Source organism: Capricornis sumatraensis, chromosome 3, assembly GCF_032405125.1.
Source record: "Capricornis sumatraensis isolate serow.1 chromosome 3, serow.2, whole genome shotgun sequence".
In the NCBI taxonomy this organism is placed as follows: Eukaryota; Metazoa; Chordata; class Mammalia; order Artiodactyla; family Bovidae; genus Capricornis; species Capricornis sumatraensis.
This window is the reverse complement of record NC_091071.1, coordinates 6,233,031-6,246,563: the sequence shown is the minus strand read 5'-3', so window position 1 is coordinate 6,246,563 and position 13,533 is coordinate 6,233,031. Positions and strand designations below refer to the sequence as shown.

The window sequence follows — 13,533 nt, the reverse complement described above, 5'->3', positions numbered from 1 at the left end:
TTTGGCTTCTTTGGGGGTGCGCAGTTGGAGCAGGAGTCTGGAGGGAGGAGAGGGGAGGGCCACACCTACATCCATTCGGAATTACACGGTGGACACCGGGGCAAAGTCTGCGGGCGAGGGCAGAGCCGCGGGATCCCGGATGCCTCGGGTTGCAGAGGGGCCGCAATCCAGGGACGATCACCAAGCGACTACCGGTTAGAGACGCTCAATAAGGCCGCAGAGGGAAGCCGAGTTGCGGGAGGAGGCAGCCAGGGCGTGACGGAGCCGGGAGGCAGCCCCGGCCCCGGGGGCGGGGCGGGGCCGGAGGTGGGCCCCGGGGGCCGGGCCTCTGGCCCGCGGCCAGGCCGCGCTTAAGCTCCCCTGGACCGACAGCTCAGGTGAGCTGGTCAGCGCTGTCTTTTCCCGGGGCGCTAGGTGGTGACAAGTGTGGGGCAGGGACTGGGGCACTGGTTCACCCCAGCAGCAGCTCAGAACTTCCCTCCCAGCTTGGATAGGAACCGAGGTTCCCCGGGAGACCCGGACGCCGCTCGTATTCCAGAACTCGCTGTGCTGGCTTCCTCCGCGGGGCTTGGGGACCTGCGCTCTCGGCCTGGAATTGTAGGTAAAATTTAGCAGTTTGTGTCTGATGTGTGTTCTGAGGCCCCCAGGCCCTAAAAAGATGTAAACACGTGTGGTCCAAGTCCTTTGGACACCAAAGAGGCGCGGGTGCTCACGGAGGACCATGAGTTGTCCAACGTCACCCAGCCCTGCCCACGTCTCGGTCAGGACTCTCTCCACCGATGCCTGATGGGGCATCGACCCCGAGTCCAGGCAGGACCCCCATCCTGGTCCTACCTGACCATGTGCTCCTCCCCATGCACCCCCCTCCCCAGCAGCTGGCAGGAGCCTAGGCCCCCCTTTCAGACAGACAATGGGACAGACCAAACCCCAGGTCACACTTCTGTAGCCCCTTCAGCTGGGGATCCCCTGAGTCCAAACAGAGAGAGCAGCTAATGTGTTCAGGGCGTGGGTATTGGGGAGCCTGTGAGGCCAGTGAGGAAGGGGCAGAGGTGTTGGTGGTAAGGAGCTTAGGAGAGTCCCCTAGGACACTGGGAGGGGAAGGAGCAGGAGGGGGAGGGGTCATCCATATCTCCACCCTCCCTGGCCATCAGCCTCCCTCCCCCAGCGCTGATGGGAACTAAAGGCCAAAGTCTGCCCCAAGGTCAAAAAATTGATTGTTTTGCAAGAAAGGGGCAGGAGTGGAACTGTGGAAGGATTGGCAGGGGAGGGCCAGAGCCCCACGTCCATCATTTAGCCTGGGCTGGGGGGCCATGTCTGGAAGGCTGGACTGAAGCCAGAACTGTGCCCCCACTCTGCGAGGGGGGGAGGTGAAGAAGGGCCTGGGCCAGCTGCCTGCTAGGACCGATAAGGGGCCTCTTGGGGCTCCCACAAACGGTTTATCACTGGGGTGGGGGACAGCCTGCAGGGCTCAGGAGGGGGCACGAGCATGGAGCGGCTTGGGGGTCTACTCCGAAGAGCGGTAAGATCGGGCGCGGTTGGGGGACCCTTAGGCCTTCTCTCCAGGTCCTCCAGCCCCTTCCCCAACTCCTCCCGTTCCCATCTCTGACTCTCCCCTCCAGCCTGCCTCTCAGGACCCTCTCCCCTGCCTTGTGCTCATGGCAGCCCAAAGTCACTATGATTGCCAGATTCCTCCCCTTCCCCAATCTCATGCACGCCACGCCCCCCACAGCAAAGGTTGTCCCCAGGACCCTCTCAGACCATCTACAAGCGTGTGGAGGGCAGCCAGCAGGGACGCCTGGAGGAAGAAGAGGAAGACGGGGAGGAGGGGGCTGAACCGCCGGCCCACTTCTTTCCCATGGAGCTGAGGGGCCCTGAGCCCCTGGGCTCTCGACCAGCTCGGCAAAACCCTGGACTCTGGGCAGCAGCAGGACGAAGAGCAGCCCCCTACCTGGTCCTGACAGCCCTCCTGATCTTCACTGGGGGTGAGCGTCACCCCCACTCCCACTGGAGGGTCTGGGCTTGGGGGGATGTCTGGAGTCCAGGGAAAGGCACAAGGAGAATCTCCATCTTGCCACCCACCAGCCTTCCTCCTGGGCTATGTGGCCTTCCGGGGGTCATGCCAGGCATGCGGGGATGACATCATGGTGGTCAGCGAGGACGTAAATGATGAGCTGAGCCCAGACTCTCACCAGGGCACGTTGTACTGGAGTGACCTCCAGGCCATGTTCCTGCGGTTCCTGGGGGAGGGGCGTCTGGAAGACACTATCAGGTAAGGATCAGCTTGTCCCGTTCTGGCCCTCAAAAACCATCATCTGCTCATCTCGAGTCCTCCTCACCCAGGACCTTGAGTCATTCCACCTGCCGCCCTGACCTCCCTGTTCAGTGATCCTGGGAAGGATGGCAGGCATTGGGGGGTGGGGGGGACTTCCAGAAATGAGACTGGAGAGGGCATATTAAGGAGCCAAGGGAGCTGACTGAATAAGCACAGGTGGGTCCAGCCTCCACCTATGATGTGGGACAGACCCAGGAAAATCTTGAACAACACACTGAGGAGCTTAGGTTTTGACCTGTGGCAGTGGGGAGCTCTGGGGGGCTCAGAGAAATAGGGGTGTAGGGAACCAGAAAAAGAACCAAATGCATTTGTGGGTAGAGACTGTCTCTCAGTCTAGGGGGGATGCCATCCCAGCACGAGCAGGCTGGTGCTCCTCTTGTCCTGCTGAGGTCAACTTTTCGTACTGGGAAGGAGCTGCCGCCTGGTAGGTCCAGGGAAGACGTCAGGAATGATTTTTTTAGTGGATTCTCCTGGGTTTTCCAAGTTGAAGATCATGTAATCTGTATTTAGTGAGAGATGGGTAGCTTCTTTTCAAAAGGATTATATCTTTTAGGTCTTTTTCATTTCTTACTGCATTGGAGAAGATATGAATTTAGGTAACGATGATAATACACACCCTTGCCTATTTCCTAACTTTCATGAAAATGTTTTTCTAATACTTTGTCACTGTGTCCATGGCGCACTGGCTTAAGGGCTCTTAGTTCCCTGACTAAGAGGAACTGAGGGGTTGAACCCGGGCCCTCAGCAGTGAAAGCAGAGTCTCAACCACTGGACCACCAGGGAATCCCTTCAGTCAGCTTTTTAAAAGTGAATTAAGGAAGTATCCTATTCCTAGCTTACTGAGACTTTTTTTTTTTTAATGATCAGAAAAGAGGAACAAGAATCAAAAATTTTTTCAAACATTTTTCCAGAATGTATTGCAGTGATCACATGATTTTTCTTCTCTAATGTTTGTGTAGTCATTTGTATTAATAGATTTCTTTGTCTTCATGAGATCAACATAAACTTGATCGAGGTGTATCATTATTTGTTGATACATTGCTGAGTCCATTTTGCTTGAAGATCTTAAATCTATGGCATCAGCAACATGTATGGACTTTTTTTTTCTTGAGCAACACTTGGTAGTCTGGGTACAGCCTGAGTAAGTGGATGGTTTGACAGGTCGAGGGTGGGGTGTGGCACTGTGGATGCCATCAAAGGGCAGGGAGGCAAGAGGAAGGCAGTGAGAGGGAGCAGGCAATAGGTGATGTATGCCTCTAGGCTGGATGGGGAAGGAGGGAAGCCGGGGAAGAACTGATAGATATGGAGAAATCAGACAGCGTGGAGTACCCTGGAGTACCCGATGGGGTTGAAGAACAGGTATGGTGACGCTAAGGGAGTGAGTTTCAAACTGAAAAGCTCCGGTCAAAGAGCAAGATTCTGTGTCCTATTTATCCTGGAGTCTCCAGCACTGACCGCTCTGCCCGGCACTTAGTAGGTGTTCAGTAAATCAGATCAATATTCCAAAGATGGGCTTCTGGGGACAAGACTCAGGATGTGGCCGGGGAAGTGGCTGGCCAGATGCCAGAGTCCTCACTGACAGTGGATAAGTGACCAACTGGCTAGAAGATAAGAGCCGTGGTGAGGAGGGACAAGGGATGGGGTTACTGGATGGCACGGGCTTCGAAGGAAGAGAGATTCAGCTGTGGAGAAATGGCCAGGAATGTGCACAGTGGAGCCAGGAGCATGCGTCCTCTCTGGGCTCTGGGGGTGTGAAAGCCTGAGCTGCCTTCTTCAAGCGTCCCACGGGAGATGTAGCTCCCCAGGGGACAGCCAGGTTTCTGCCAAGGCAAAAGGTAGAAGGGGCACTCAGTCTGATGCTGAGGAGGGAGGACTTTGTTTTGCCAGGGAAAGAGCACAGGTGGCGCTGGCTTAGAGAGAGCTCAGGTAGGATGTGGGGGGTGGAGGTGGCCCTGGCACAGGTGAGATGGACGATCAGGGAGCATTCAGGTGATGGCAGGCTGGCTAGCTAAGTGGTGACTGTGGAAGAAGACAGGGGGAGGTCTCCAAGACAAGTGACCCCAGCTTCCACCGGCAACTGTGGTAGAAGGTGTCCCCGCGAGGCCCAGCTGGAGGAGGAGAGGGGTGCAGGCCCCTCACCTCTGCCTGGAGAGGCCTTTGGAAGAAAAGTGTTTTCATGCCAGGGGCAAAGTGCAGACCAGCGCATGTACATGTCGAAGGGACAGTAGATAGGTTGGTGGTGTGGGTCATTTGGCCTGCCCCAGGGAGAGCCTCAGGGATGGTGGAGGGGACCCCTGACCATCAGAAGCTGAGGTGTAAGCAGCAGGAAGTCCTGGAGACCCTGGGAGTCAAGGCAGGAGAGATTTAAGAGCCCCTCACTACCCAGGGCTGGGGCCACCCTACACCTCTGGCATCTTTCCCTGCTCCAGCCCTCTCCTCCAGGCACTCAGATGTCCCAGCCCCTGCCTCCTCCAGCACCTCAATCCCCGTTCTCCCTGCACAGGCAGACCAGTCTTCGGGAAAGGGTAGCCGGGTCGGCCGGAATGGCAGCCCTGGCTCAGGACATTCGCGCTGAGCTCTTGCGCCAGAGGCTGGACCACGTGTGGATGGACACGCACTACGTGGGGCTGCAGTTCCCAGATCCGTGAGTGCTGGCGGGGGGCGGCGTGGCGGGGTTGGGGGGCGCTGACGGTGGGGCGCTCACCACCGCGACTCCTCAGGGCTCGCCCTAACACCCTGCACTGGGTTGATGCCTCCGGGAAGCACGAGGAGCAGCTGCCACTGGAGGACCCCGACGTCTACTGCCCCTACAGCGCCACGGGTAACGCCACGGTGAGCCTGCCCGGTCCCCAGGATGGGGCGGCCTGTCCTCTCCCTGGACGCGGCTCACGGCCTCCCCATCCTCCTCTCCCCAGGGGAAGCTGGTGTACGCCCACTACGGGCGGCCGGAGGACCTGCAGGACCTGCGGGCTCGGGGTGTGGAGCCGGCGGGGCGCCTCCTGCTGGTGCGCTTGGGAGTGATCAACTTTGCCCAGAAGGTGAGGGTTCCCGGAGGACGGAACCTGGGGCAGTGGAACAGGGAGGGTGCCCGCTGGGGAGCACGAGCATCGAATGGTGGCAAGTGGGAAGCGTCCAGGAGGCTGTCAGAGGGAGAAAAGGGAGAACCAAATGGGCTGTGAGAAACTCGGTGGGAACAGAATCAGGAGGTTGGGGTGGGGAACAGAAACAGGAGGGAATACGGGGCTTGCGGGTGCCCACAGCTACAGATCAGAGGCCCTGCCATTCCACTTTTATTTGCATTTTCTTCCCTTCTAAATCTGCTTTTTCTGAGAGAAGGGGTCCTTTAGTTACGTGCCTTCCCCAGGTGGCCAGTGCCCAGGACTTTGGGGCCCAAGGAGTGCTCATATATCCGGACCCGGCAGACTTCTCCCAGGGCCCACACAAGCTCAGCCTGTCCAGTCACCGGGCTGTGTATGGACAAGTGAGTCTTGGGGGAGCTGTAGTGCCTTCCTGGGGTCCCTGGGCTGTAGCGCCCTGCCTAGGATGAGGCTGGCATGCTGTTCTGGGAGCTTGGCTCCCAGTTTCAGTTTGGGCACCCCTCTCCCAACAGGTGCACCTGGGGACGGGGGACCCCTATACGCCTGGCTTCCCTTCCTTCAATCAGACCCAGTTCCCTCCAGTCCAATCCTCGGGTCTCCCAAGCATCCCAGCCCAGCCCATCAGTGCGGACATTGCCTCCCTCCTTCTGAGGTGAGGACCATGTGGGAACCAGGAGGGGAGGAGGCAGGGAGAGGTAGGCTGCAGCTAGCTCATAAGTGTCTTGGGTGAGCTAGAACAAGACGGCTCTTCTGGGTGGGCACAGCCTGCTGCCAGGGGCCACCCTTTTGTGAGTGGAACTCCAGGTCATATGACATCCTCTGCTGGGCACCCTTGAGCAGGATACAAGCTGCACAACTGTCCAAGGCAGCCCTGGCCCCTCAGCCAGGGCACAGATGCAGAGAGCTGGAACCAGAGGGTGGGAGGGAGAGAAGGAGTCAAGAGGGGGGCTTTGGACTCGTCTATAGCCTGGGCCTCTCTGCCATTAATTCCTTCTGTCCCACCCCTTTCCAGGAAGCTTGAAGGCCCTGTGGCCCCCCAGGAATGGCAGGGGCACCTACCAGTCTCCCCTTATCGCCTGGGCCCTGGGCCAGGCCTGCACTTGGGGGTCAACAACCACAGGGCCTCCACGCCCATCAGTAACATCTTTGGCTGCATCGAGGGCCGCTCTGAGCCAGGTGTGCTTGCTTGCCCAGCATCACACACACCCTGCCGGGGAAGGGGGGAGAGGCTGGCAAGTTGGGCCCGGGCTGGGACTGAGTGGGGGTGGGTGGCAGTGAGACCTCATGGTCAAAGCTGTCTAGAGACAGAACAGGCAGTTCTGCACAGTAGTGAGTTCCCTAGCACCAGAGGTGAACAAGCCTAAGTTGGATGATGTTAGAGCATGAAAGGGAGGTCAGACTACAACAGATGAGCCTTTCAAACATAACCTGATGTGGATAACAGTGCGGAACCAGAGTTCTTGAGCTGAGGAGTGTGGTACCTAGAAGCGCTGGAGGAGCGGCACATGGAGGCCTGTGATGAGGCTCCAGTGAGGATGCTGGTGGTGGGAGTGTGAGTGGGAAGGGTCAGAGAGAGATTTAAAAGGGAAGACTCATCAGAAGGCAGTGGCACCCCACTCCAGTACTCTTGCCAGGCAAATTCCATGGACGGAGGAGCCTGGTCGACTGCAGTCCATGGGGTCGCTGAGGGTCAGACACGGCTGAGCGACTTCACTTTCACTTTTCACTTTCATGCACTGGAGAAGGAAATGGCAACCCACTCCAGTGTTCTTGCCTGGAGAATCCCAGGGACGGGGGAGCCTGGTGCGCTGCCATCTATGGGGTCACACAGAGTTGGACACGACTGAAGCGACTCAGCAGCATCAGGACTCGGTGAGGGACAGATGGACATGCTGATCAGGGAGATAATGGAGTCCAGAACGACCCCAGGCACCTCAATGAAGGAGCAGACCATCCGGGAAGGGCCAAGGGGAGGAGAAGCACTCTTTAGGGACAGCCAGGATTGCAGGCTGGGGCTGTGGAGATGTGAGGGTCCTCAAGAAAGGGACCTTTCCAAGGTTGAAGGAGAAGTCTCTGGGTTCTGCCCACATAACAGGTGGGCCCCCAACACCCCTCCCCCAGATCAGTATGTGGTCATCGGGGCCCAGAGGGATGCGTGGGGCCCAGGAGCGGCCAAGTCCGCTGTGGGGACCGCCATACTGCTGGAGCTGGTGCGGACGTTTTCCTCCATGGTGAGCAATGGTAAGGTCAGGACCTCTGGGCTTGGGCCGGGCAGCTGGGGCTGTGTGGCATGAGCCAGGACGGGGCAGAGAGGCAGTTAGGGGCACAGGCTGGAGGGTGGGCTCCAAACCTGGCTTCCTCCATGTCCTGGCTGCTTGGCCACAGCCAAGTCACTTCACCTTCGTCTCTTCACTTACACATGAAAGTACTAATAGTCCTTAGTGAAGACTAACCTGGAGATGACTTATGCAAGCAATCCCCATCACTGATACAGCTGAGTCAGGGCAGACCCAGGTTAGATGGGCTGGGATGGGGGCTTGGTGGGAGAGGAGAGATCCCAGGGGACCAGGACAGAGGAAGACAAAGAGGTGGGGGTCTTTGCTTGGCCCCCCCAGCCAAGTCCATCCTCCCCCTCTCCTCCCACTGCCCCCCCCCCACTGCCCCCAGGCTTCCAGCCCCGCCGAAGTCTTCTCTTCATCAGCTGGGATGGTGGTGACTTCGGGAGTGTGGGCTCCATGGAGTGGCTGGAGGTAACCTGGGGTCCTGGGCAGGGAGTCGGTGATGGGGAGAGGTGGGGAGGGGGCAAGAGGGGGGAATTCACATTCTACACCCCTCACCCACAGGGCTACCTCAGCGTGCTGCACCTTAAAGCCGTGGTCTATGTGAGCCTGGACAACGCAGTGCTGGGTGAGCGGGGAGCAGTGCCACGACCTGACTCCCATTAGGTGTACCCTGCCCCTGGGTGCCAAGCCTGAGGCCTGGCATCCCTCCCTCTCCACAGGGGATGACAAGTTTCACGCCAAGACCAGCCCCCTTCTCATCAGCCTCATTGAGAACATTCTGAAGCAGGCAAGAGCCCGGCCAGGAGCAGGGGATGAAGGGAAGCTGCTGACCACTAGAGCCTGACCAGTGCCCCTCCAACCCTGCCCCCAGGTGGACTCTCCCAACCGCAGTGGGCAGACCCTCTATGAGCAGGTGGTGGTCACCAACCACAGCTGGGAAGCCGAAGTGTAAGTGGGGGCGAGCAGGGAAGAGAGCTGTGGGGGGGGGGGCGGTGGGGAACACGTGGGCCACCCTGAAGCCACACCACACTCCCTCCTGCCCCTCCCCAGGATCCGGCCACTGCCCATGGACAGCAGCGCCTATTCCTTCACAGCCTTTGCGGGGGTTCCTGCCGTTGAGTTCTCCTTCCTGGAGGTGAGACTTCCAGGCCCTGTCCCAGAGCGGTAGCCCCTGGGCCTGCGCGCACAGTGCCCACGGCCAGCACCCCCTCCCCGCCCTGTCCCGGCAGGACGGCCCGGCATACCCGTTCCTGCACACAAAGGATGACACCTATGAGAACCTGCACAGGGTACTGCGGGGCCGCCTGCCCGCCGTGGCCCAGGCCGTGGCCCAGCTCGCGGGGCAGCTCCTCATCCGGCTCAGCCACGATCACCTGCTGCCCCTCGACTTCGGCCGCTACGGGGACGTGGTCCTCAGGCACATCGGCAGCCTCAACGAGTTCTCTGGGGACCTCAAGGTTCGAGATGCCAACCCGGCTCCGGGTTTCCGGTGGGGTGTGGGGAGCGACGCGCCACATCCCGTGAAAATGCCACACGTGCCAGGGAGATCTGCCCCATCTCCCCCTTGGTCTAGGGCCCCTCTGCCAACCTGGCCCCTTTACACCCGCCCCAGTCACTAAGCCCCTAGGACCCCGCTGGCACCCGCCCGGCCGCACAAGGCTTCTCTCCCTTCCTTCTGCTCCCAGCATTCTGTCCCCCTATACCTCCAACCCCTGCCAGTCCAGGGCCCCAGCCCCATCCCCACAGCACCTGGACCCCCACCCCACCCTAGGCCGGGGTCCTGGTCCTCGCTGCCGATCCCAGCCCGTGCCTCTGTCCTCAGGCCCGCGGGCTGACCCTCCAGTGGGTGTACTCGGCGCGGGGGGACTACATCCGGGCGGCCGAAAAGCTGCGGAAGGAGATCTACAGCTCGGAGGAAAGCGACGAGAGGCTGATGCGCATGTACAACGTGCGCATCATGCGGGTGAGGCCCCGCCCAGCCCGTCCGCCGCCATCCGCGCCGCCCCGCCCTCTTCCGGCGGCCCGGGGTCCCTCCTCAAGGCCCGGGTCCCACCTCCAGAGCTGGCGCCTGCGGCTGCCCTGCTCCCCTCGCTTCGCTTTCACGGGTCTCTGTCGTCCCGGCGCTGCTAATCCTAGATGCGCAGGCCTTTGCTCACAGGCCCGCCAGGCTGGAGCCACCGCTGAGACGGGCTGGCAAAGTGATGAGACACGGCGCGCCAGCCCCTTGGCTACAGTTGCCTGGCTACCGCAATTGCAGAACTAAGACAAACCGCGCCTCCTCCGGTTCCCCACTGCCGACCCACCTCCTCCCCACAAGCATGTCCACGGTGGTCCAGTCTAAGAGGTGCAGGATTATGGCTCGGGAGGTGCAAAAAGCTTGAGAAATTCAGAGCACAGAGACCCCTCTTCCTTCTGGTGAGATGGATGAGCCCCAGAAAGGCTGCCTGGAGAAGATGTCATGTGAAAGTTATACGAGATTATTATTATTCCCTTGCCAATCCCTCTTGCTTTGAATACTTTGCAACCTGCACCCCATCTCCAGTTGCAACCCCTCCTCTTCCATTTCCTTACCCCAAGAACTCAACTCTGCAACCCTTTGACCTCTGGAATTGAGTGCATAGGGGCTGTGGGGAAAAGTCTCTAGAGCAAAATGCTAAGCAGGCCCATCCTCTGAGTGTGGGGTGAACAGGGAACATGCATGCATGTGCGATATGGGGATGCTGTGTCTGGCCTTTGCAAGGTCTTGTTCTTTTTCTCCCCCCGCCCCTTCCCTTTTCTGTCATACTGTCTTTCTGTTCACAAACCCACCCCTCTTGCTCTTTTGTCCTGGCTCCTTTCTCTTGGATTGGACTTGGTTTATTCTCATTCACAGATCTTGCTCTAACCCCTACTGTGCCAGGCTCTAGAGACACAAAAAGACACCTCCTCCCCCTGAAGTTGCCATGTGCCCCTCAAGAGATAAAGGCCATCTGGACACGATTAGGCCATAAGAAACAATTCACACTCAGAGCTGGAGAGTAAAAGATGTAGGGCTAAAAAAGGCTGGGGGAAAGAGGTAGGGCTTCAGAACCCAAAACAGGGCTGAGCCAGACCCAGAGAACTTCGTGGCTCTAAACAGGGGTTGGTAAACTACAGCCAGCAGGCCAAATTTGGTCTGCCACCTGTTTTTGTAAATGAAGTTTTATTGCAACACAGCCATGCTCACTGGTTTTCCTATTGTGTGTGGTTGCTTGTGTGCTACAGCAGCAAAGTTGCGTAGCTGCCACAGAAACACTATGGCCTGCAAAGCCTAAAATAGTTACTGTCTGGCTTTTTGCAAGAAGGAAAAAAAGTTTGCTGACCCCTGCTTTAGACTATAATATAGGTCTTGAAGAACAGACAGAACTTGGGTTGGTGCCAAAAGAGGATGTTCCAGGGTGGAGAGACCAAGAATGAGGGCATGGCAGTAAAACAGGTCTGGCTTTCCTTGGGGGCAGGGCATGGACCAGCAGAGCCAGAACAGAAGCCCTGTGAAGGAGAGGAGGGGAGTGGGTTAGAGATCAACTTTGGGGTTTGGGTTTGAGGGGTCTGGGGCATCAAGGAAATCTAGAAGATTTTTAAGCAGGCAGGTGATGTGAGCAAAGTGGAATTTTAGGAAGGTTTTGACCAGATTGTAATGGCTTGAACAGGGAATGAAGTTAGTAGCAGCTGAGCTTTTGGTGGGGGTGGCAAATACCACCTGAAGTGAGACATTTGGAAGGAAAAATGGACAGGCTGGAGGCTTCCTTGGCAGCACAGTGGTTAGGACTCTGTGCTCCCAATGCAAGGGGCACAGGTTTGATCCCTGCTCAGGGACCTAAGATCCCTGGATGCCACCCCTCAAAAAACAACAATAACAAAACCCCAAAACCTTCCTCAAGTGATTCTAATGTGCAGCCAGGGGTGAAAACCACTGTATTATAGGTCATGAGAAGAGCAGGAAGGTGGAGGTCAAAACTTGGACCTGGCCAAAGGTGGGAGGAGAAGGAATCGGAGCCGCTGGCAGAAAGGTGGGAGAACTGGGCTAGGAACGAGGCCGTCTCAGGAAGATTGAACAACATATGAGTTAAGAGGGTGAGGACCCAGGGTCAAGCAGTTCCTAAGGCCCGGCCTGTCCCCTTGGCCTTTTGATTCTGGGCTGTGGACATTCACAGAGGGGTGCAGGAATGACCGGGGTGTGGAGAGGTGAGGACGATAGACGGTTCTTTGAGGCTTTGAGCAGGGAAGTGAATGGGAGAAGAAGGAAGACTGGGAGTCCTGGATGCAGGGCTGGAGGCTCAAGGGAGAAAGAAAGGGATACAATCCGAAACACGGTGAGAGGGCGCATCCTACCTGACTACTGGTGACGTCATATCCAAGCCTTTCCTGATTGGTTAGCTAAAAGGAGGTGGGCCTTAAAGAGGCTGCTGCTAAGAGGCTGCTCAACAGTATTGACTCAGCGCGCAAGAGGTCCCAAGGTGGGTCTGGAACTACGGTTCGGACTTCGACCTGGTCCCCTTCTCGGCGCAGGTGGAGTTCTACTTCCTGTCCCAGTACGTGTCGCCGGCCGACTCCCCGTTCCGTCACATCTTCCTGGGTCGCGGAGACCACACGCTCCACGCGCTTCTGGACCACGTGCGGCTGCTGCGCGCCGGCGGCGCCGCCGGGGCCACCTCCTCCCAGGTGGCAAGGGGCCTGGGCTTCCAGGAGAGCCGCTTCCGGCGCCAGCTGGCCCTGCTTACCTGGACGCTGCAGGGGGCAGCCAACGCGCTGAGCGGGGACGTCTGGAACATCGATAACAACTTCTGAGGCCCATGGCAGGGTATGGGGCGGGGGTTGGGAACAGGCCCCTGCCCCCTGGCGAGAGCCCTTGGCCTCTTGAGCGCTTCCTGGGTGACAGAGATGCCTGTGCACCACCTCCCATTGCTGACTAATTTATTAGTCCTTACCATAACTCTCAGGGGCCCAGCGATGGTGCCAGGGCAGACACCCCACATACCAGACCCAGGGCAGTAGTAGGTGAGCAGTGCCTTCCATAATGGGATGGTCATACTGTCAGCTAATCAGAGAGCAGCATCTGCTCCTTCGATCACAGACCCTTCCTCTTCAGAAGAGGGGGTTTCCCCCAACAGCTAGAGGCCACTATGGAAGGTTTCGTAAGCCCTGGGACCTGGCCATCCTTGATAGGAAACACTGCTGGGACCCTAGTGTTATGGCCAACAGGAGGCCTATAGTGGGAGGGGCTGGGGTTTGAACCTCAATAAACCACGTGTGGCATCTGTTGTTTATAGCACTTTTATGTGGCTTCCTCACCCGCACCTCACCCTCGGGAAGGGCTGGGCAGAAGGACCCGGAGAGGATGCACGTTGGAATGCTGTCTCCACGGGGAAAAGAGCTCCTAAGGAACTAACGAGAGAGGACATAGGAGGGTCTCCCGAGATAACCACAAGTTAGGGGACTATAATTTGCAATGGCTGGTACAAAATGAAAGAGCAGAGATTCTTGTTCAAAAAGCAAAAGCAAAGCTTTTTTCTTCTTTCCACAGCCTCTCAGTCTGTCTTGGTGGTTCTTCATTTGTTATTTAATGTCCAGATCACTCAGACAAGGAAATACTCTGGGCAGATCCCCACAGGCACGCAGAGTTCTGCCCCACAATTTGCTACAGACAGCACATGTGCCCTAACCAGAGCCAAACCCAGACCTGTGCTGGCACCCAGTCCCTGCTGGGAATGGAGGGTGACAACTGTGATTGGGTGGGGACAGGTGAGAACCCATCGGAGGTGTTGGAACCCCCAGCATAGGCTCCATTGCCTCATCAGACTGC

The 13,533-nt window shown here is 58.0% G+C and overlaps 1 protein-coding gene across 3 annotated transcripts; it reads left to right on the top strand.

Annotated features, from left to right (window-relative positions):
- The first annotated feature begins 127 nt into the window (after nucleotides 1-127).
- On the top strand, nucleotides 128-12,970 carry TFR2 (transferrin receptor 2). 3 transcript variants are annotated; one of them, XM_068967284.1, is made up of 20 exons: nucleotides 128-194; nucleotides 486-597; nucleotides 1,459-1,519; nucleotides 1,730-1,982; nucleotides 2,083-2,269; nucleotides 4,836-4,976; nucleotides 5,053-5,164; nucleotides 5,248-5,370; nucleotides 5,697-5,813; nucleotides 5,943-6,082; nucleotides 6,443-6,606; nucleotides 7,552-7,671; nucleotides 8,098-8,180; nucleotides 8,274-8,337; nucleotides 8,432-8,499; nucleotides 8,584-8,660; nucleotides 8,763-8,847; nucleotides 8,942-9,169; nucleotides 9,535-9,675; nucleotides 12,240-12,970. In XM_068967284.1, exons 1-20 carry the CDS (start codon nucleotides 140-142, stop codon nucleotides 12,516-12,518), a joined length of 2,610 nt encoding a protein of 869 aa, XP_068823385.1. In that variant the 5' UTR covers nucleotides 128-139; the 3' UTR covers nucleotides 12,519-12,970. The 3 variants fall into 3 exon arrangements, with proteins under 3 accessions (XP_068823385.1, XP_068823386.1, XP_068823387.1); XM_068967285.1 differs by lacking the exon at nucleotides 128-194 and having other exon boundaries at nucleotides 409-601; XM_068967286.1 differs by lacking the exons at nucleotides 128-194; nucleotides 1,459-1,519 and having other exon boundaries at nucleotides 409-597.
- The last annotated feature ends 563 nt before the right edge of the window (nucleotides 12,971-13,533 follow it).

Coding starts and splice junctions, on each gene's coding strand:
- TFR2 (XM_068967284.1), top strand. CDS start 140: ATGCCTCGGGTTGCAGAGGGGCCGCAATCCAGGGACGATCACCAAGCG. Junction 1,520..1,729: donor GGGGTCTACTCCGAAGAGCG/GTAAGATCGGGC, acceptor CGCCCCCCACAG/CAAAGGTTGTCCCCAGGACC. Junction 5,814..5,942: donor ACCGGGCTGTGTATGGACAA/GTGAGTCTTGGG, acceptor CTCTCCCAACAG/GTGCACCTGGGGACGGGGGA.